Source organism: Aspergillus affinis (assembly GCF_023601865.1).
Source record: "Aspergillus affinis strain CMG 70 chromosome Unknown NODE_54_length_210522_cov_88_772862, whole genome shotgun sequence".
Taxonomy (NCBI): domain Eukaryota; kingdom Fungi; phylum Ascomycota; class Eurotiomycetes; order Eurotiales; family Aspergillaceae; genus Aspergillus; species Aspergillus affinis.
Window position 1 is genome coordinate 118,057 of NW_026515835.1, and position 20,228 is coordinate 138,284.

At 47.4% G+C, this 20,228-nt stretch overlaps 5 protein-coding genes across 5 annotated transcripts; 3 read left to right on the forward strand and 2 right to left on the reverse strand.

Moving 5' to 3' along the window:
• Window positions 1-94: 94 nt before the first annotated feature.
• KD926_008390 (uncharacterized protein) lies at window positions 95-3,155 on the reverse strand (the record flags this gene model as incomplete). Its single annotated transcript, XM_053101110.1, has 7 exons — window positions 95-455; window positions 519-630; window positions 681-743; window positions 804-861; window positions 924-1,505; window positions 1,552-1,644; window positions 2,511-3,155. The coding sequence occupies 7 exons, from the start codon at window positions 3,153-3,155 to the stop codon at window positions 95-97; spliced, it is 1,914 nt and encodes a 637-aa protein (XP_052955281.1).
• Window positions 3,156-5,117: 1,962 nt separating this feature from the next.
• On the forward strand, window positions 5,118-6,397 carry KD926_008391 (starch binding domain protein; the record flags this gene model as incomplete). The annotated part of the gene is made up of 3 exons (XM_053101111.1): window positions 5,118-5,219; window positions 5,274-5,825; window positions 5,882-6,397. The coding sequence occupies 3 exons, from the start codon at window positions 5,118-5,120 to the stop codon at window positions 6,395-6,397; spliced, it is 1,170 nt and encodes a 389-aa protein (XP_052955282.1).
• A 2,124-nt stretch (window positions 6,398-8,521) lies between these two features.
• On the reverse strand, window positions 8,522-11,994 carry KD926_008392 (Zn(II)2Cys6 transcription factor; the record flags this gene model as incomplete). The annotated part of the gene is made up of 5 exons (XM_053101112.1): window positions 8,522-8,940; window positions 9,005-9,403; window positions 10,131-11,022; window positions 11,076-11,219; window positions 11,272-11,994. The coding sequence occupies 5 exons, from the start codon at window positions 11,992-11,994 to the stop codon at window positions 8,522-8,524; spliced, it is 2,577 nt and encodes an 858-aa protein (XP_052955283.1).
• Window positions 11,995-13,054: 1,060 nt separating this feature from the next.
• KD926_008393 (uncharacterized protein) lies at window positions 13,055-13,882 on the forward strand (the record flags this gene model as incomplete). Its single annotated transcript, XM_053101113.1, has 2 exons — window positions 13,055-13,335; window positions 13,387-13,882. The coding sequence occupies 2 exons, from the start codon at window positions 13,055-13,057 to the stop codon at window positions 13,880-13,882; spliced, it is 777 nt and encodes a 258-aa protein (XP_052955284.1).
• Window positions 13,883-14,562: 680 nt separating this feature from the next.
• Window positions 14,563-15,210, forward strand: KD926_008394 (uncharacterized protein; the record flags this gene model as incomplete). Its single annotated transcript, XM_053101114.1, has 1 exon — window positions 14,563-15,210. One exon carries the CDS (start codon window positions 14,563-14,565, stop codon window positions 15,208-15,210), a length of 648 nt encoding a protein of 215 aa, XP_052955285.1.
• Window positions 15,211-20,228: the final 5,018 nt, after the last annotated feature.

The window sequence follows — 20,228 nt, forward strand, 5'->3', positions numbered from 1 at the left end:
ACCCAATTAATATACCGTCACAGCTCTGTTTATTGCCACATGAATATCGTCAAAACAAGCGTATAAATGGGGCGGCAACTGCATCTTATATCAATCACGAATCGTTCCATCTAATAGGCCTGTAAGTATCATTCAAGATAGTCTCGCAGAGATCTCTCATCTGAATCCATCTCTTCAACAATGTCGAGAGTTTCAGATCGTAATGTCCACTCTGTCCATCTAATTCGGCCAATGGAGAGGCCGCTCTCATACTCTCCAAACTTCGAATCGTTGAGACACATTCTTTGAGGTACGTGCCAACCCAGCCATTAATTGTATTCATCATCAACTCGCGATCAGTAGTATCAATCGAACGGTGAAGGGCGTATTCCTGCCATTTTTTGGGACTCATAAATGTCATACACGCAGCATCTCGAGTCCGTGGGCATGGGCCATTTCGCGTGAATTTATAATCGCTTCGGTCAGAGATCATATTAGCTGCATAGGAAGAGTCTCAAACGGCCTAGGAATGCACACACCCATACAAGTCACGCATTTTCAATTCTTCCATCCCGGATGCTGTAAGGTCCTTGAAAATTAAGTTGTCCAGGAATATGGCGTCATGTGGGTTGCGGTCCGGGATAAAGCCATCTGCTTTGTAGTAAATATGACAAATCGACGACATTCTCTTGCATACTAACACTCAACGAAAAGATAATCATTAGGATGTGGGCCGTAGCTGATGTAAACTTCTTCTCCCTCCTCTGGGGTATTCAGTTAGAATCAGTCCTTTCCTGCGTAAGATTGTTGGCAGCACCACATACCGATACGCCTGGTCGCATTGATAGTATAACCTTTCTTGTCGAACACAGCCATGCACGCCTGTATGTCGCCGATGTCAATAAATTGCGCTGTGATATCCATAAGGCCATCAAATAACCGACCTCATCACTTGCGTGATTGAAGTAATCGGCGATAGGAACTAAGCCAACGGCATCATTCCAATCCTCCGGTTCTTCCCTCCCCGGCGTCACATAGTAGAAGCTCCTCGTGTTGATAATAAACCAATGGTAGCTGAACATGTCCCAGTCTGTGTCCGGGAAAGCCTGTAGAACACATTCCCACGCCGAAAGCATTCGCCTCTTCTGCTTTGGGAGAATATTCTGGTAGGTATCTTCAGAATAAAACCTTATTGAGTCTTCTTTTATGATGTTCCAGGATCCGGAAGCAGCAGGAGGCAGTGGGTAATGGCTTGTTCCCAACTTCCCGTGTTCCACGCGAGTTGATTTAAGCAAGTTTCCCCATGAGATAGGCAAGCAGTTTCTGAAACTTTGAAGATCAGGCCAGGAGTCACGCCACTCTTTCCATTTCGCCAGTAAATTGGTGTCCCCATGTGAAAGAAACGCTGCAAGAATCCCGTGTGTGGATGTCCCCTCGGGGAATAACTCAATGAACGTCTTGGGAATGCAATCAATTGTCAGCATCATCGAAGAAGGAACACTAACGAGTGCTTCATCTTCCTTGCGCTGAAGTCAGTTACTCTCACCAGCATAGAATTGATAAAAGGCTTACTTCAATCACCCTTGTGGCTACCATCCCCAGACCTAGACCAGGAATTTCGGTCGGAGCGACACCGTATACTTCAATACCATGGGCTGCTGCCCACTGCATAGCGTTAGAATACAGGATCTCTGCTGCTTTTGTTGTCATTATGTTCTCTTTTGAGCATAAAAAGATTATCTTGGGGACCTAACCTCCATTTCTGCTTTCGCTCTCAGGTGACGAATGTGGCCGCGGGAGATGACTAAGCCGGCATTTCATCACCTCGCTCAACCGAAGGAATGAGAGATGTTTGAATAATGCTGTATATCTGCATTTCATTGTTCTGATCCGCATTATATTGATCCTTTTGTAGCACAGCAAATTGCATAAATACGAGCTCTTTTTCAAGGTTAGAACAAAAATACCTTCATTCATATGGAATCGATCGAGATCACGTGATTCAACAACTTGTCAACTCCTGCCAAGCCCTCCAAACTGCCACGACTATTGTTGGAACATCGGGACGTACCCTTCCGCCTGCCCTGGGGTTCGACCTCGCTTAGTCATCACTTAGTAAGCTAGTTAGATATCTTAGATAACCACACCGGCCACCCAATTCACACACACACAAGCTAACCATCGCTTCCCTCACGCAGAGCATTCCCACAGGATACCAACTAATGAAATTATGGTTTTCTAGGTCCCCACTGTGTCGTATTATTTGGCGCAGGTGGCGTCTTTAGAACGATAGCAATTCTATCCTAATCCGGGCCACCCTTTGACTATGAACAATCTCCAGTGTGTAATCTGTATTATATTTGATGTGGCGCTGTGCCATAACGTCTCAAATGCCTACCGCAAGTCGATGCTCTCACAGGCGCACTGTGGCGCACTGGCCTCTTGAGCAGGCCTTCTTTCCTTCGTCACACTCTAATTGAATATTCGCTCGTTCCATCATTGTGCTTCGCTGTTTCTATCGCTTCATTGACCCACTTTATTCCTTGATGCTGGTCCGCTGGTTCCGCAAACTGATTCAGAATTTCGATTCTATCAATTTGATCGAGCGAAGAAAGTCCGCAGATGCCTTGGTCGGCCTTGAAGTCCGTAAGGGATAAAGTCGACAGAAGATCATCTTCGAAGTATAAACGAAGCCATTTCAGTCTCGTGAAACACCTGAGAAGCTGCACACATCTCACGCTATGCAGTTTGGGCAATTTAATTTCTCCAAAGCCAGTGGTAAAGTTTCCCTCTTCGTCGGATGCCGTATCACTTGGGCTCTCCCACGTGAAGCTAATTCGTTCAACATTCTCACGGCCAACTTCCCCTATGGCAATAGCAAACCTTATAAAATCATCCATATTATTCAAGTTGATGGATGTCTTCCGATAAATCAAAGGCAGAGTCTCCTCACGCATCTGCCGATCAACCGAAAGAATCCCAAGGACACTCCTAAAAGGGAAATAGAAACCACTTGGATCACCCATCCTTTTTGCAAATTCGACACCGTAAAGATCTCCAGCGCCGAATACTTGCAGATCTTTTGATGGAATTGCTTGAGCATAGATCTCGTCGCGAATTTCCCGAGGAAGATTGTATATACGAGATGAAATGCCGTGTGTATTGCCACGTGGCATCTTTTTGTGTTTTTAAGTATTGGGCTTAAAAGTCAGGATGGAAGAAGCCTTACTTTCGCAATGGATATCGCTCCTAATCCTTCATCTTTAGTCAACTGGAGTGGCAAATGGAAATCGAAATCGCAGTACACGTCTGCAGTGAAACTGTACATCTCTGTGCAATCTATGTGTCCAAGAACTATAGCGCACCGGTCACTGGATGTAGTCTAGAGTTGTGTAAGCCTAAAGAGCGAACATCGAGTTTGACTGGCAAATACACACATATCGTATCTCAGCCGGCGGTGTTTGTCGCTCAAGATTCGTTTGAACGTGGCCACTCTTCTTCGTTCTCAGAAATTCATCGAATTCCCTTTTCGTTCTCTCGTAGACGTCGGAAGGGACAGTGGTAAGATCTGAGTAGAAGCGTTTATATTGAGCACTTTTCGACACGGAAATTTTATATCCTAGAACTTTTTCCATATGCTCTAAAGAAACTGCTGGTCTCCGTTTCGCCATCGCGTTGTAGAAGAAAGCCCGATTTTGTCGTTAAAATGGTTTTCAGCAAGGCTCTCCGCGGTCTGCCTCCAAGGATGGTCGCTTTCGGCCCGGTTTAATATGAAGCCGAGAGGATGATGTCATAATATCAACGAACCGCCCACAACAGCGATGGGCGTGAACCACCTAGTAAATGAGCCGTCTTTTCTCTGGGTAATTAGAAGTCTATACTGGTGTTCATGATTGTATTTTACTTTCTTACGGCATGCGCTAATCAGGGCTGTTCACGGTTTGCCGGTTTGCCGGTTTGCCGATTTTGACGATACTATATATTCTATAATTAAGGTTGACGATACTGTTTGACGATAATTATCGGCAGACCTTGCCTTTGACGATACTATATCGTCAAACCGTCAAAGTTACGTAATAAGTACTAGCTACGATCATTTGCTTCAGCTTGCCATAATATATATTCCTGATTCTTAGCAACTAATATTTAAGCAGAGTAAGCATCATCCATCAACATTAACATTCTCATCGTCTCTGCCTTTATGGAGTGCCGCCGAGTCCCTAGCAAGTCTCAACTGTAACTTCTGAGGCTGGTATTGCAAGGAAGTCCCTTGCAGCTGCAGCCATTTGAGGTAGTTCATCTTTATGTACACGCCACCAATATTCGCGATATTAAAAATAACAGATAAGCTGTTACTATGAAGTTTCAAAGAAGGCTTTGTAAGATTTTTATAAGTAAGTGTTGAATCTATACAGCGTCGATCCAACCGAAGGTTCGTTTCCGTCGGAAGAGAGAAGTGAGGGGAAGCTTACCTCTCCATACTTTTTCGTGGTCGCATCCGACAGTCGTTGCGAAGGGGCTGGAGGAGAGAAGGAATCACTTCGCATGCATAGACAATCCACAACCCTCGTCGGTATTTGATTTATACATAGCGGTGCCCAACATCCAAGAATACATTACGAAAACATATTATACAGGGACGAAAGTGCATTGCACAGGGTCAGCCTCAACACTGACTCGCTGAGGGGAGTTCACGAATTCACCCTTCTTGGCGAGGGAACCTTGGTGAATAATTTGATCGATTGACACAGAATGTTTAAATTGTCAAATAGCTCGAACTTCCTCTCATAGAAGCATAGTAGGTTGGTGAGTCTCATGACCACACCATCCAGATTAAACCTGCTTACCCTCTATATGCAAGGATGTATATACCGACCGACTCCTGCAGCCGACTGGTGTGAACCCCGAAGGCGTTCTTCAGCTGTCTTAGCTTCGGTAAAATATCGGAGTACAGAGCTTGGATGGAGACATGATTGGCTAGAAGGAATTTTACATGACTCCGAGAATGGACTAAACGGCCAAGCTCCGTGTTGAATTGGGATGTGGGTGGTTCTAAGTGAGGACCAGTATAGATATAAAATACCCTCCATCGTCCGGGGTTCTGCCATGCCACCACAGCCAGATCAAGAACAAGAGTCATGAAGAATTCTTCCATCTTCGTTCTCGCCGGTCTGTTGACTTCGGTCGCCGGCCATGGTTACCTTACCATCCCATCGAGCAGAACGAGGCTAGGATTTGAGGTATACATATCGTCTATTTCCTACTGTATCCTGTCCTGACATATCGATATCTAGGCCGGCATCGACACATGTCCCGAATGTTCGATCCTGGAGCCCGTAGCAGCATGGCCAGACCTCGAAGCCGCGCAGGTCGGTCGCTCCGGACCCTGCGGCTACAACGCCAGAGTCAGCGTCGACTACAACCAGCCCAGCAATAACTGGGGCAATTCTGTAGTCGCGACATACACTGCCGGGGACACCATCGACGTCGAATGGTGTGTTGATCACAACGGTGACCACGGTGGCATGTTCACCTACGGAATCTGCACCAACCAAACGCTCGTCGACCTCTTCTTGGATCCGGACTATCTACCTACCAACGATGAGAAGCAAGCCGCCGAGGATTGCTTTCTCGCCGGGGAACTGAAATGCAAAGACGTTGCGGGCCAGAGCTGTGGGTATAACCCTGACTGCTCGTCGGGTCAGAGTTGCTATCAGAATGACTGGTTTACATGCAATGCTTTCAATGCCAATTCGAATCGCGGTTGTCAGGGTGTGGATGGTGCCGCGCTTAATTCGTGCAAGACCACGATTGCGGGTGGATACACTGTGACGAAGAAGATTAAGGTGGGTGAATCGATTGTTTTTTTCGGTATCCGTGCCCTAATGCTATCGATGCTTAGATCCCCAACTACTCGTCAAAGCATACCCTGCTACGCTGGAGATGGAACAGCTATCAAACCGAGCAGGTCTATCTAGGCTGTGCAGACATCGCCATCACAGGCGGCTCAGGGTCCTCGACCACCACTACGGGCAGGACCAGCACCAGTATCAAAACATCGAGCACCATATCCTCCACAACCTCGTCCGCCACCTGCACAGCTGCCACCAGCGTAGCTGTGACCTTCAACCACCTCGTCACGACATCCTACGGACAGAATATCTACCTCACCGGATCGATCAGTCAGCTTAGCTCGTGGTCAACGTCCTCTGCCATCGCTCTCTCGGCCTCTTCGTACACATCTTCCAATCCGTCGTGGAAGACAACGGTGACTCTGCCACCTGGCACGACCTTCGAGTATAAGTTCCTTAAGAAGGGATCTGACGGAACGGTGGTGTGGGAGAGTGATCCGAACCGCTCGTATACTGTTCCGAGTGGGTGTGCAACTGCGGCTACGGTGGCTGCGACTTGGAGATAGAAAGGCCTGTCTGGCCGAGGATACTGATACACTGCATGATGCGTAGTCCTAGACTTGTTAGTCATCATCGTCTATCGAACTCAAGAATTAGGAGTGATTATCAGAGACTCTGATTTTTTTGCAAGGCACGGATAGTTCATCCATGGATAGGCACCTAGGCACTGCTATGTTGTCTCTTGAAGAGATTAAGTGCAGAAAGTCGAGAAAGCCTATGAAAATAGAGCCATCAAGACCGCTAGAATATACAGCGGCGGTACCCCGTTGTAAATATGTTGTGTCAAGCAGGGCTCAGGGTTTGTGTAAATTCTGGTTGTACTGATGCCATATGGAAAAAGTACTGGGGCTCCCTTCCTATCGTAGTCTGAGGGCAATATTGTTATCAATAATAGGTGTAATATGCCAGTCGATTCTTGGCCACATGATCGAGCACAAGGGCGAAGCAACATATCGCAGTTTTGCCGCTGCACTAAAAAGGGTCAACACTTCTTAGCGCAGAGCTAAGAAGGTGCATATTTCCCGCGGCCACACAACACAATAACCACCCCGCGACGCGTAGCGTATTCGAGTGCTCCACCACCCTGAACTTTAGGTCGCGAAATTGTTTATTCTCTTGCTCACATATCTGTTGCTGGAATGACCTTTGCAGTTTCCAGGTTCTTCTTCCGTTATATGAGATCATGGGCGGATTTCACCCACAATCTGCTGGTCGGTCCAAGAACCGGGTTGATCAGCCAACATGGGCCGGTCCGGTTGACACCATCAATGATCCCTGATGCTTCCAATTTTGACGCTAAGGACTCCTCGTTCTTACATCACTGGAGCGAGCTACCTTCCCCAAGCCAAGTTCGGGAAATGGCCAAAGCACAGTGGACTTCAGGCACCAGTCTGGATTCCGGTGATTAAATAAGAGAGTTATGATTTCCAATATTTGCGCTGTCTTTTCTCAAGGGAGAGTACGTGGAATGGCTTAGTACTGCTATCAATTGCTTTCCTAGTGAAACTCGATACTACCGCGAACAATGGGTAATGGCTAGAAAGATTCACCTCAATTCAGTTCTATCCTGAAAAACCCATTTAACACGAGGTGATCTAGAAGATGTTTTACATGACCATATGCTCCCGTGATTCAAGCCAACTATTCACAAAGTCACTTAATACTCTATTATAACGGCCAGCAAAAAAAATAGAAAAGGAAAGTATAACCAAGAAACCGGCCGGCGGGTAAGGAATTGCAATGGATGACTGCAGCCCGTCGTGCTTTCCTTCAATAAGAAACCAAATTGAACTCAGCAGCCATGTCGGTCCGGAAGGCACGATTGTAGGAAGGGTATGGCTGGGATTTACAGGAGATGAGCCCCTCGTTCGTGCTTTTGGTTTGTTTTGGGCGCACGTGTGCAGAAAGACAGAACGATTCCAACAATCTGTAACTCAATTCTACTGTAAGTAGTTTCACACGTGTTTCCATTGAAAGTATTAGCCAGTAATATAATTACGGATGTGTAGAAAAGCATAGCGTTCTGCAAGTAAAAATGGCCGAAGTCCCCGGAAAATATCATTCTAGACTGGCAGCGTGTTGGAATAGCTCTGATTGGCAGAAATACACAGTACACAACTTGATCTCTTTTCAGGGGGAGCACGGGCGAATCAGTCCCCCAGCATTGGAAGACCGTGTTGGCGCAATGTGGAGCGTCATTTTGACTGCAACGTTTCCCGTGGCAAACTACGCAATAGAGCCACAGTCTGCGAACCCCCGGGGGTATACGGATTTTACAGTTTGCGAGTGGAGCGTTGGCCCAGGTGGCCAGCTTGTTCGTTCCCCGTTCTTGGTCGTGGAGACGAAGAGGGCCCCGGTTGGGCGGCCGAAATGGTGCGAGGCAAAAAATCAACTCGCAAAATTCTTAAATGGCCATGCGTAAACAGCTGCCCCAGGGCCGACCGGAGGGGCGACACTTTACGGGGCAATCGCCATCGGCAGTGCGGTGAAATTCTTCACCTATAATAGCAACACCAGGACTATCCACATTATGTATTGTCAACGCAGGGGATACGACGTCAGCACGGATGCAGCGAAAGTGATCCAACGGCTTCAATACATTGAAACCCATCATTAACGCACATAATTAACTATATACTATTAGAACTTTTAGGAATGTAATCCATAAGCTCATCAAGCTGCCTCAGAACAAAACGGCGAACTTCCAAGTCCTCGTCTTCCTGAGACTCCAGTTGCTTCAGCTCAATGCATAGATACTCCCAGTCGAGATCCTCACTAGACACATCTCGAACTTCGTGAAAAAGATCTGGTATCCTCGCGCGCCAATGCGCATTACCCAAGTAGCATCCCATCGCTTTTTGGACTGCTACAGCATCTTTAGGCGAGAGTAAATCTACAACCAGGAGTAGGATTTCTGGTGGGAGACGACCCAAATGAGTCTCCTTATCCCCGTATCGTATAGCCTGAGTCCTTTTACGTGTTCTGCGTCGAGCCTCTTGGATTATAGTGTGTGCACGCCGACAGAAAAATGGATCCAAATACGGTGGGTCTTCAGGATTGAGCATGTAAGATAACACAACCAAAGGAAAAAGGCAATTTTGTGGGTCACGAACCACTGTCGTCAATGGAATCCCAAAGGCAACCTGGAGGGTCATCCTCTTCGGTTGAATATAGTGGCTGTTTCCAATATCTGGTACTCTTGTGGTGTAGCGCTTGCATCAAAATCTTTATGTCGCCTCCGGAGAGGGACCAAACCTTGTGCATACAGAGCAATTGCCAGCAACGAGCATGGACTATAAAACACATGAGCCTGTCCTTGGCAGATAAATGCTGGGCTTGATGCTCGAGTGCTGTTACAAGGTGTTCCCGATACCTGCTTGCCTTGATTGATGATAGAAGGATAGCCGTGTCTTCATCCCAGGGCGCCCGGCGCGTGTGAAATTCAAAGTCGCCCTTGTTAAAGCAGGATACGCCAGAAAGGCGACAGATACGCTTTTTCGAGTGGAACAGGACTAAACATCATTATTCGTTAGTCAATGTTGGCTATTCTTAGACATTCTATTAAGCAGGACAGAGCGAATGGGAGGAAGAGCAGGGGCACATGCTCAGGCGGTAGTAGCGACACCACGTAGAATTGGTCCAGATTTTCTGGTTAGCCATCATGGCCTCCCCGCGATAGAATCCTGAAAAACATTTATCGTAGTGGCCAACCTCGATGAACCAGGAATTGCAGATGTAGCACAGCGGGCTTTCCCCGTACTCGGTGAGGACCCTGACGGGCGTTTGGTCTGTCTCGTCTAAGTCGTCTATGGCTCCTGTGTCCTGTAATTCGTGTATAACATCCATGACTTTACCCATGATTATGCTCATACAACATTGATCTCTCACTCAGTGAATGAATCGACTGGGCTGCGGCAGAAAGAAGTATGCGATATTTATTGACAGGCTGACGAGATTATGAATCATGACGCAGCGGCAAATAATTCCGGCGGGTTTGAGTTATGATGGATAGATTTCATAATTTTCAAAACCCCTCAAGTCTTCTTTCTTTGATATCTTAACATCTTACCAATGTTCAAGAAAGAAAATAAATGACAATAGCTAAATAATTATAAACAGGAAGCCAAGCTGACAGTTCAGCCATTGGAAATACTCAAGTAATAAAAGTACCTCGACGCCAAGAGATCGATAAAACCTCTCCAACCCGGTATAACTCATCTCCTCATGCCGAGGACGCACGAACCAATTGATACTCCCTCTTAGCAGCGAGCTTATAATACGGAATATGAAAGATCGAAAAAGGAAGCACATCCGGCGACTGAACCGGCAGATCAGCCGCCTCCCCATAAATCTCCGCCGAACAAAACATCCCCGGGTCCACTTTGAGAAGGTCCATAACCGCCAGCGCCTGGTCCAATCCCCACGAGTGTCCTATTACATCAAGACACTTTATTACCCACTGACGTTGAGGATGGGTCGGGCCTTCGACCATGCCCGCAATGAACAGCGGCCAGAGCAACATAAGGCCACCGATGTAGCTTTCGGGAGGAAGGATGGGTGTTTCTGGTGCCTCGGAGTTAAAGACCCCGAGGTGAAAAGGGACACTGCGACAGATGTCGACCCCTAGGCGGCGGATGGTTGAGCGAAGAGTCTTGCAGTGCAGGCGAAAGTCTTCGGATAAAAAGGCAGCAGGGTTGTTGGACAGCTGGTGCGTGTGCGACAGTATGATCTCGCTGACCAGGATCCGTGCGCAGCGGTAGTGGTTCCAGCAACTGGGCGCCCAGATGTCAGGGTAGAGGTGATATTCGTTGTTCATGGGCCGGAGTCCGTGACATCGGCGTTCGAACGAGCGGTCCAATGGCATCAATGTATGTGTGCTGTACGTAAAGTCCGGAGGCAAAGCAACCAGCCAGGCGATCAGATCTGCCTCGATGGCACAGGCGGCGGTCAGTATCGCCTGGGGGTCGTCGATCGCTCTTGTGTGGATGTCTGCGCGGAGATTCGACAGTTTTCCGATAATCAGAATTAGTTTATTGCCAAGGATTTCCTTCAGTTGTGGGAAGAGATCGAGCTTGGTGGTTTCTAGTAGTGTGCCGGGTACACGAACGTCACGCTGCAGACAGCTGATGATCTGTCACCAGGTTAGCCGTGCGTCGGTGATACGGGGGGCAGAATGATACGCACGATCTGATATCTCAAATGCAAAAATAGCCGAATGCCCGTTTCGGTACGTAACTGGCCAAAGCCGCGGTATTCTAGCAGAGCTGCAGCACCACTGATGTGGTTGGTCCATCCCTCAATATTCTGCGGGGCTCTTGATACAACAATCTATGATTGTTGGCATTATGGCTATTGAGCATAATTTCGTGGGGAAGCTTACTTCGTATAGCGATAGAAAGACTACTGCGCCAAGAGTCTGGTTCGTCTTGGCCTCGTCAGCATTGGCAAGTGCTTGGTTGACCAGCTTGAGCGCGGATCCATATTCCAGACGCGCCATCTGTCGCAGTGGTTTGACGTTGCGAATGCGTGCAAGCATAGCACTAGCAACTGCCACAATACTGGAGTGTACAGCCTGCTGGCCCAAGGATCCACCAGACTGCATGAGGAAATTGGTCAAAGATTCCGTCATGAGAGAGCTGCCGGGGAGGGCATGCGACTGGAGAAAAAAGCAAATAGCCTCCTGCTTTGACATTCCCGAATCGGGATGAGTTGCGATAGGGCTCTGCCTGAGTTGCCGCGCCAGGAAGTGAGGCTCAGGCTCGGACCCAAAGTCGAGCACTGTTTCACCGAACGAGAAAGATGATTCGCCGGTCGTCGATGACGCAGCATTTTTGTGATAGTAAACAGTACGACCTGGTCGTGGCCGTTCCTGACGTTTTGAAGAGCTCGTTCCAGAGGTGGAAGAAGAAGATTTAGAGGAGCGCGCTTTACGTTTAACCGACTCGTTTTCATCCCGGAACATCAGCGTCAGCTCGTCGCGGTATCCAACGCAGTCTAGGTTGAGTCGAGCGCATTCCCGACAAGTCGGTCGCGTCTGGTCGCATCGGACCTTGCGCGAGCGGCAATTGCCGCAGCCCTTACTCGGTCTGCCATCGTAAACCATCGTTTAACAGTCCCGAAGCACGAAGCTGTGGAGTTGTCGATAAAAGTGTTAAGGAAAGGTCGGTTACTCTGGGTCTGACAGGCGAACTATGGCCCCACGGTCTCGGATTAACTAGAGACCAAGTTTTGGAAGACAAGCAACGCGCCAAGCTCAGATAAGCCTACGGGACACTTATTAGAATTTTTCCAGACTTGGGACCTGGATGCTTGAACATGAATCCTACGGAGTAGTCAGCCTTGTGCTTGTGGTCGGTGGCGGAAACACGTGTATCATCGGAGCTGGGCACAGCGACACAGCAGAGTGGGTAATTTTGGGGGCCATAGTTGAGGGATTGGCCCACCATCGTTCTAGTGACCAGCTCTCTGGGTTCAGCAAGCCCCTTCGGTCATCCAACAAAAAAAGTGCCCCGGAATGGACAGAGCGCCCCAACAAGTGGACGTATCGAATCTCTTGCAACGATCGCAAGGCCCAAAGGGCCCCCAAATGCGAATTTTTCCAAAGCTTGGTGGGTTTGAGGATTTAGCCGCGTGGGGATCATCTGTGACCCGACCGATATCTAGTTAGATCCGTCGGAGTAGGACGTACACCGTACTCCATAGCCAGTAGAGTTAGACGGGCCGTTAGTACTGCGTAGGTGGCGGGCGGCCAGGCGGTGTCACTAGTAGCAGCCAAAATCTCACAGCCTTGTGGCCCGAAAGACCAAAGCGGGCCACTGAGCCTCTGGAACGGGTCGTGAAAAGACGCCCGAGTGGACCCCTAGTTTGAGCCATGTTGCAAAGGCTGCCGATCTGTAGAGACGAGGCTATGTACTCTAGAGTACGGAGAATGGAGGATTCAGATTTCAGTGACAATCGGAATTTCACAAGCTAAACCTAATGCGGTCGAGGATGCGAAGGCCAATCAGAGATTGTCGTTGTCGAAGTATACAAGCATCAACATCGGATTTTTTTGAGGTCCATCGATTGAGATCTCAAGGGTGAGAAAGGTATAAATAACTCTCAAAGAACTACTGCAAAGAATATCATTCCTCAGCACACAACCACCGAAGACATCCTCCATCATGGGTTCTGTTACATACCACGACGGCCTCTCTATCCTGCAATTGATTGCCTACCTACCATCATTCTTTGTGGCAGCTTTTCTTGTGTTCCGCCATGGAATCCGCACCAGCAGTGGTTTTATCTTCCTCGTTATCTTCACCATCGTGCGTGTTGTTGGCGCAGCCTGCGAGCTGGCAACCATCAACAACTCGTCCAGGGGTATCTATACTGCAGCAGCAATCTGCAGCTCTATCGGACTGTCTCCGCTCTTAATGACATGCTCGGGTCTATTATCGAGAGTGTAAGCTTTTTCTCCTTGGGTTCATATAACATCTTTCCTGACAGGAAGCAGAAACCTTTCGATGCCCTCCCCAGTCATTCACCCTCGAGGCTTTGGACTGTACCGGATCGTCACAATTGTCGCCTTGGCTCTAACAATTGCGGGTCTTACGTCGGACATGAGCTTGGAAGGCATGACGCACCCGAACACAAAGGTCAAGGTCGGCATCATATTGTACGTTGTCTGCTGGGTTGGTCTGTGCGCGTTTCTGGCCATTCTGTCCTTGCACCGGTCTTCCATTGGCAAGGGTGAAGAGCGTGCTCTTTTGGCCGTGGCTATATCGGCTCCACTTCTACTTGTGCGCATCATTTACGCCATGCTTATTTTCTTCCTTGCCAACGATACTTTCAATGCTCTCGATGGGAACAATACCGCATCTCTACTCATGTCCGTGCTTGAGGAGATCGCCGTCGTTTTTGTTTGCTTGGCTATCGGGTTTACGTTGAAGGTTCGGAGAAAGGAAAGGGAGGAGGAGTGGAAATCTGTGCCCCCCAATGAGGTTGCATGATTTTCTTGATATTGGTCTTTTTTCTTTTTCTCTCACTTTGTTTTCACTTGTAGTTTTCTTTTTCTGTTCAACTTCTGAGCGATTGATTGATCTGAGTCTTGTTCTAGTATCGTGTGCTATATGATTTCACTCTGTTATGACAGTTAGGATATTGCAATGGATGAACTTTTGCTTTAAGAATATCACATCATGGACTCCGCCCCATGACTAACGAAAGGTCATAAAAATCGAACATGTTCTTCCATTCCATCCCGCGGAAAGGGATATCCGACTCCGCCGAATCGCTACGGCAACTACTAAGGTACCCTCTGGCCACCGATTTCTTAAATGCCCGAAGTGCCAAGGCCGCCACTCAAGCAAGCCACTGCCCGTATAATAACAGATTTTCAATATATTGCAACTATCGCGTGTTTTCGGGAATTTATGAAATCGGTTAATTAAGTTACACTACAGCCCGCCCGTGTGGGTCCAGAACTTAGCCTGTCCACGCTAAACCCAATTCTCGCCAGAGTTGCGATTGGCCCGTCAGGCCAGGTGCTTTCCAGGAGGAGTAACAAGTGTGCCTTGAAAGACTAAAGGAGACCGTTATTCTTAGAACAGATTCCAGTTTATAAGACTTGTCAACACCCCAATCCCTCTCAACAACTCATTCACGCATCAAAAATCAACGTCTAACCAACATGGGAAAACTCGTTATCAAACTCATTCGCGGAGGCGGTCGCCTGGTTTCCGACGCTATCCAAGCCGCCCGGGAGGTACGGGAGCAGCGCGCTCAAGCCAAGAGCTCAACTTATACCTCTCGTTCAAATACCCCCGATATTCCCACCCACCACACCGGTCATTATGTTCTCGCGGACGAGGAAATCGCGAGAGGCCTCATTCAAGAAGGGCGCGCAGAGCTCCCAGCGTCAAATGAACTGTCGAGCCATCAACCATGTGCAGAGCTACCGGCAGCCAACGAAATATCGCTACACCGAGATTATGCCGAGTTACCATCTGTTTCCAACGAATACCACCCGCAGCAAAGCCGGGACCTCGGACCGCCTTACCCAGTCGACGAGAAAGCAAACCATATAGCCATTGAGCCCATTGTGTCGCACGGGTATCCCGACTCAAACGAGATACACCACGAGCGGTTACCGACATACGAAGAGTCAGAATGGGCTCCTGTTGCCTTTTCGAGGACCGAGGGGACCGCAGATTACCAGCGACCGAGCATAGACCGTGTTCCGATTGCTCAAACAGTACATCCTATTAGTGATTTTCGAGGGGTCCAGCGCCCGGTGGTCATTCCACAGTGCGCGTGCAGTCATACCGCACGGGTCTAATGCCACCTGCCACATTTATGGGTTCATGATTTCTGGGTGAAACTTGATGCAGAATACGGAACGGTGAGTAGATTCAAGCCCAGTCATCTTTATCACAACTAACTTAGTGAATAGTTGGTGATTCTTGATTGAACGGTTTGGGATGATTTGGACATGTGGCCTACAGTATATTTAATATCGAGCTGTGGTTGGGCTACGTGGTTGAAACTTTCCAGCGATTTAGCGATTTATTATTGTTGCGGGGAGCTTTTACTCGTAGAATAACATTGGGATAATAAGAATCATCTTTAGTTATTCCAATCTAAAGGAAATCCTTGGCCTGATATATACATCTAAAACTCTTAACGTTTTTGTAAAACAATGAAGGCTCGCTTGATGAACATCCATAAAAGAAAAGGGTTAGGCTTCCAATTTGGGATAAAGAAAACGGGAAATGAAACCACGCCGCAAACCCACCAATTTCAAAAAGCGCAAAGAGAAATCATAGAGAACTTGGTATCAACAACCATGCTTTTCCATGATAGCTCTGGACGAAGGATCTCGCAGAAGCTGGGTTGCGGTCAGCCGCTTCTCCGGGTCGTAAGTAAACATACGGGACATAATGGAAAGCACATGACCTAGCTCAGTAGAATCTACGTCAGGACGATGATATTTAATATGATATTCAAGGGACCGACGTGGATCGGGTGTTTCACCCTGGTCATACCAGGAATGTTGTCAAGCCCTCGCTAAAGGCAAGTGCCGCAAGGAGGAGGATTCCATAGATTAAGCGGAATACTCCATGAAATAGGCCCTTGAGATCACGTGGACTTGAAGATAGAAGAGCCTTCTTCCACTCTAGATAGTTCATCGCCTTGATCACAAATTTAATCATCGATTCAATCAGCTTCTTCATCTAAGAAAAAGGTATTTCCCTGCGACCTGAATTGTCTTCAACATTTGATGACAGAGTGACGTCTTGTCATTGCATTAGAGCCGGCCATAGAGCTTTTGTGAAGTCAATGTCTGGGAGTATCCCTGGTGGGGTAATATGATATATGTATTAACTAGAAACCCAAATAGGTGGTCGATGTTGCCTGGATAAGAGATAGGCAACGAGACAACTCTGTTCTAGCTTTGGCAAATATGATTGGAATAAAGACAAAGAGCCATGGACTCTCATTTGGTGATAGATCCTTGCAAAGATCTTTCTAGAACGTACATTTGTGCTCCGCCTTCGTGCTGAAAGACACTTGTTTAGTGCCTGTCACTTAGTTAGACCTCATACCCTGGATTTATAGTCGGAAGTGGTTTCAAAAACACCACTCTTTCTTCTTTGGATGAATTTACCTATGTACATTAAACACAGTTCATGATAAACAATGATCACGATGTATCAATTACCCACTCTCACTCAATTTCGGTTATCACTCGCCAGGCTTCATTGCTTAGTGATGACGCAGACCGTCTCTTCCTTCATAATTTTTCCGAAGAATTCGGGCGATTGAAAACAGAGAGGATCGTCGTAAAAAGCCTCCCGGAATAACTAGCGTCAATAACAAACACTCCGTAACATTCCTCATTCCGTGGCCCCCATCCCTGCGCCCCAGACACCAAATCTCCACAATCCACGGGAAGCTTCAATTCCATTGGCCCTCGCAATCTACACCTAGAAAAGTTAGTATACGGGGGGGAAAGAAGAAAAAGGGGGATGAAAAGTAGAGCTGTTAACGATACGATATCGGCACTGTTTTCCCATATCGTCAATCGGCATCGTCAACTTCGAAGTCTGCCGATCACCTTCAGGTAAAAGCAATATTTTCTTTATTATGGATATAATACAGGAGTGACCAAGACCGATCGATTGTTCCTTTGCAATGCAATAGAGTTAGTTAGGTGCCATGTACGATGTTCAGGAATTAGAAAAATTAAGACGATGGCCAGATGCCAATAAAACCTACACGCCGTCGGAGATACGCAGTGGTCCAACGGGCCCAATGAGCTGTGGATCATAAGGGTTCTAACTTCTATTCGATGCGGTGTTTCGATCGTTCTCGTCAAGCAGAACCACGTGTGGTGGGGACTTATGTATTCTGCTGCGCCTTCTGCAACCTACGGCCACCAACAACTTGTTATGAAGTCATTAGGTAGGCTGTAATCCTTACAGCTTAAATGTTCACTGCAAAGTCTATGGTATGTGTTTAAAATTTGTTGAATTGTCCCTAGGACATAGCCACGAAGGGTTGAAGAGTCTTGCTCCATCATATTTCGTTTGTTTACACCGACAATTAACCTCAGATGCTACTACAACTTCATCCGACGTCTCCGGCCTCCACACAATGGCTGTCCATTGGTCGTTCAGCATTAGACAGTTTCATAGCGGCTCTTTGCAATATTAAACAACACAGCGTGGCTTGGCTAGAACCATTCAGTCAGTATTAAGTCATTGACCCTTGCGGCCCGAAATGAAAATTTGTTCGACCTCAAACAACGTTGCAAGGGTATAAGTGAAGCGTCTTCTCCTTAAAGTAGCGACGGACCGACCGATGGCATCCCCTGCCTTTTCTTTCCTATATGCTATATGTTAGATCTTCTTGACTTGGTCTTCTGGGAATAATTGATCGTCCATAGGTAACTGTTGGAACCATTATTCAGCTGACATGCCTAAGTCATATGGCTCCTTGGCGTGGGCAGCTATTATATCTTCGACGAAGCTAGTAGTTTAGAATGGCACTTCACTTTTACCCACCGAGCATATACCTACATTCCGTTGAATCGATAGGATATCTGCTTAGGGCAATGACCAAGTCAACCGACAGTAACACATATCGTGTGTTGGTGGTGCAGCGATGATTTCGGCTCGCCTAGCGCGTTTTAACCGACCCAGGGTACCTACGAAGCATGCACTACTCTATACACAGCATCGCCTTGATCGCCCGAGCTCCTTCGTGCGCTGTTCTCCGTGAAATCTAGAAAGTACCAGACTTGGTGGAACAACGACATATAATGTGGGTCTTCACGGCAGGATAGATTAAACAACTTTCGAGTAATCGGCCAAGCGTTGAGGCTGAGCGGACAGACCCAAGCGGCAAGCCTACAAGACGGGGATAATGGCATGCTAAATTGCTAATCCCTTCGACTCCCACCGCAGGATCGTGCAGGGCTCTGCCTCCCGCCAATCATCCACTGTTGGTGGACGATCTTTTGGGGCTGAATTGAGCCTCAGGTAGCCTTAATTGTGACTGCCCCTGATGCAGATGGCATATACTGAGTATGCGAAATAGCTTAAATTTCGAGCAATCCTCGTAGGTTGGTAGGTTATTCTCTATCCTAGCATCATTATCTCCTCACAGTCTCAGAGCTCTCATTCGAAAACCTCCTTCGGCGGATCTAAAATCACCTTAAACTACTCTTGAGCCTCCATCTCTTTTCCACCTGAAAAAGGCTACCTCCATATCTGAACCCTCTCAAAAAATGACTCCTCGACACCACCACACCAGCCACCTAGACAAATGTTCCTCTACAGTTCGCATACCTCCCGTCAACCTATAGACGACGACAGATGCTGTCGCATTCCCCAATAACCAGGAATACCTCGACAACATATCCAAATGCTGCGGTGAAACTACCACAATCACAATCTACAACAAGCGCTGCGGACGATTCTGCAACACCAGCGGAAACACGACTGATGTTCTCGACTGTCTTCACGATGCTGGCCTTGATAAAGCATCTAGCTATCACAACGACGATGGCAGAAAGAGCGCTGCCACTTCCTTGTCGAGACCCGCCATGGGTCTTATCATGATGGTCGTGGGGAGTTTGGTCGCCGGCACGCTATGATGCTGGTTTTTATTCTTTCGTTTGTGATGGGAAATGGGATAACGTCAGTAATTTTGTATCATAGTATTTTTCATCTTCCGATTTCATTTTCGTTGGCTGGCGATGTGATGAATTAGCGAGCTCAATATCAATTTGGAATTTTTTTCATTTCGACTAAGCCGTTCCGACTAGAAACACATACAACGTTATGTTTTTGTAGTCGGTGTAATCTGTCTCAACAATGGAGAAACCCATTACCCTAAATACTCGGATATTGAAAGTGAACCATAACTCACACTGTTCATTACAAGCATAACACTCATAATCAGACCGTAGGTTATGGGCCACAACGAAACAGACCAGACTGTGATCTCTTTATTCCGTTGCTTTGTTGGTTTCTCAGGATCTTTTCGATGATTATCTATTTACTAGGTAGTGTTGATTGTTGTCGTTTGGGTGCCTGAGGCCAGCAGCCGCCAAGCATTTCGCCGTTTCCTTCCCTCTCCTAAGACGCCTTTTAGATTCAACACCGTGGAAGACCTCGATTCTTCGTACAGAAATCAATCAATAAATTCAGGACTGATCCAGGCATCTGTTGATTCTTTGCATTATTTTCACTACTGCAGTGCGTCCGGTCCTTGCAGTACACCTACATTGATAGCTATCTAGCGATTTGCGGGAAATATATAGTTACAACACTACTGTAGAAGCCAAGGCACTCGGGCATCAACAAACTATACACGAACCGATGCAGAGCTTATTGCTTCAACAATACTCTGTTTCCTAGACCAGAAATACCAATAGTAAAACCCATCCTCTTGGCCTGATCTACCTGGGTTAGTTGCTACGTTGGCTACCATCCTTGTCACAAGGATCTCATTCCGAAATCCCCGACCACACACGCAAGCAAGGCTTGTATACGCGTCCGAGCTTAAGTTAAATAATAGCTTATAGTGTTTCCCGCAAAGCCCCAGAATGCCATGCAGCAGGTATGTACGTCAACCACGGCCCAGGGTCCGAGATTTGTCAATGATGGGGCAGCGCACAAGTACGTTGAGGTGTCATATTGCATTCGGGGGTCAGATCCATGATCTGTGGAAAGGATGAAACTCTGCAGTTGGAACTGAGGTCTGTGCTATTTGATGTACAAGAGCTTGTCCAGTTAATTCCAGCGAATAATCAGAGTTGGTTAGTTAGTGGCACTTTCATTTGACGTG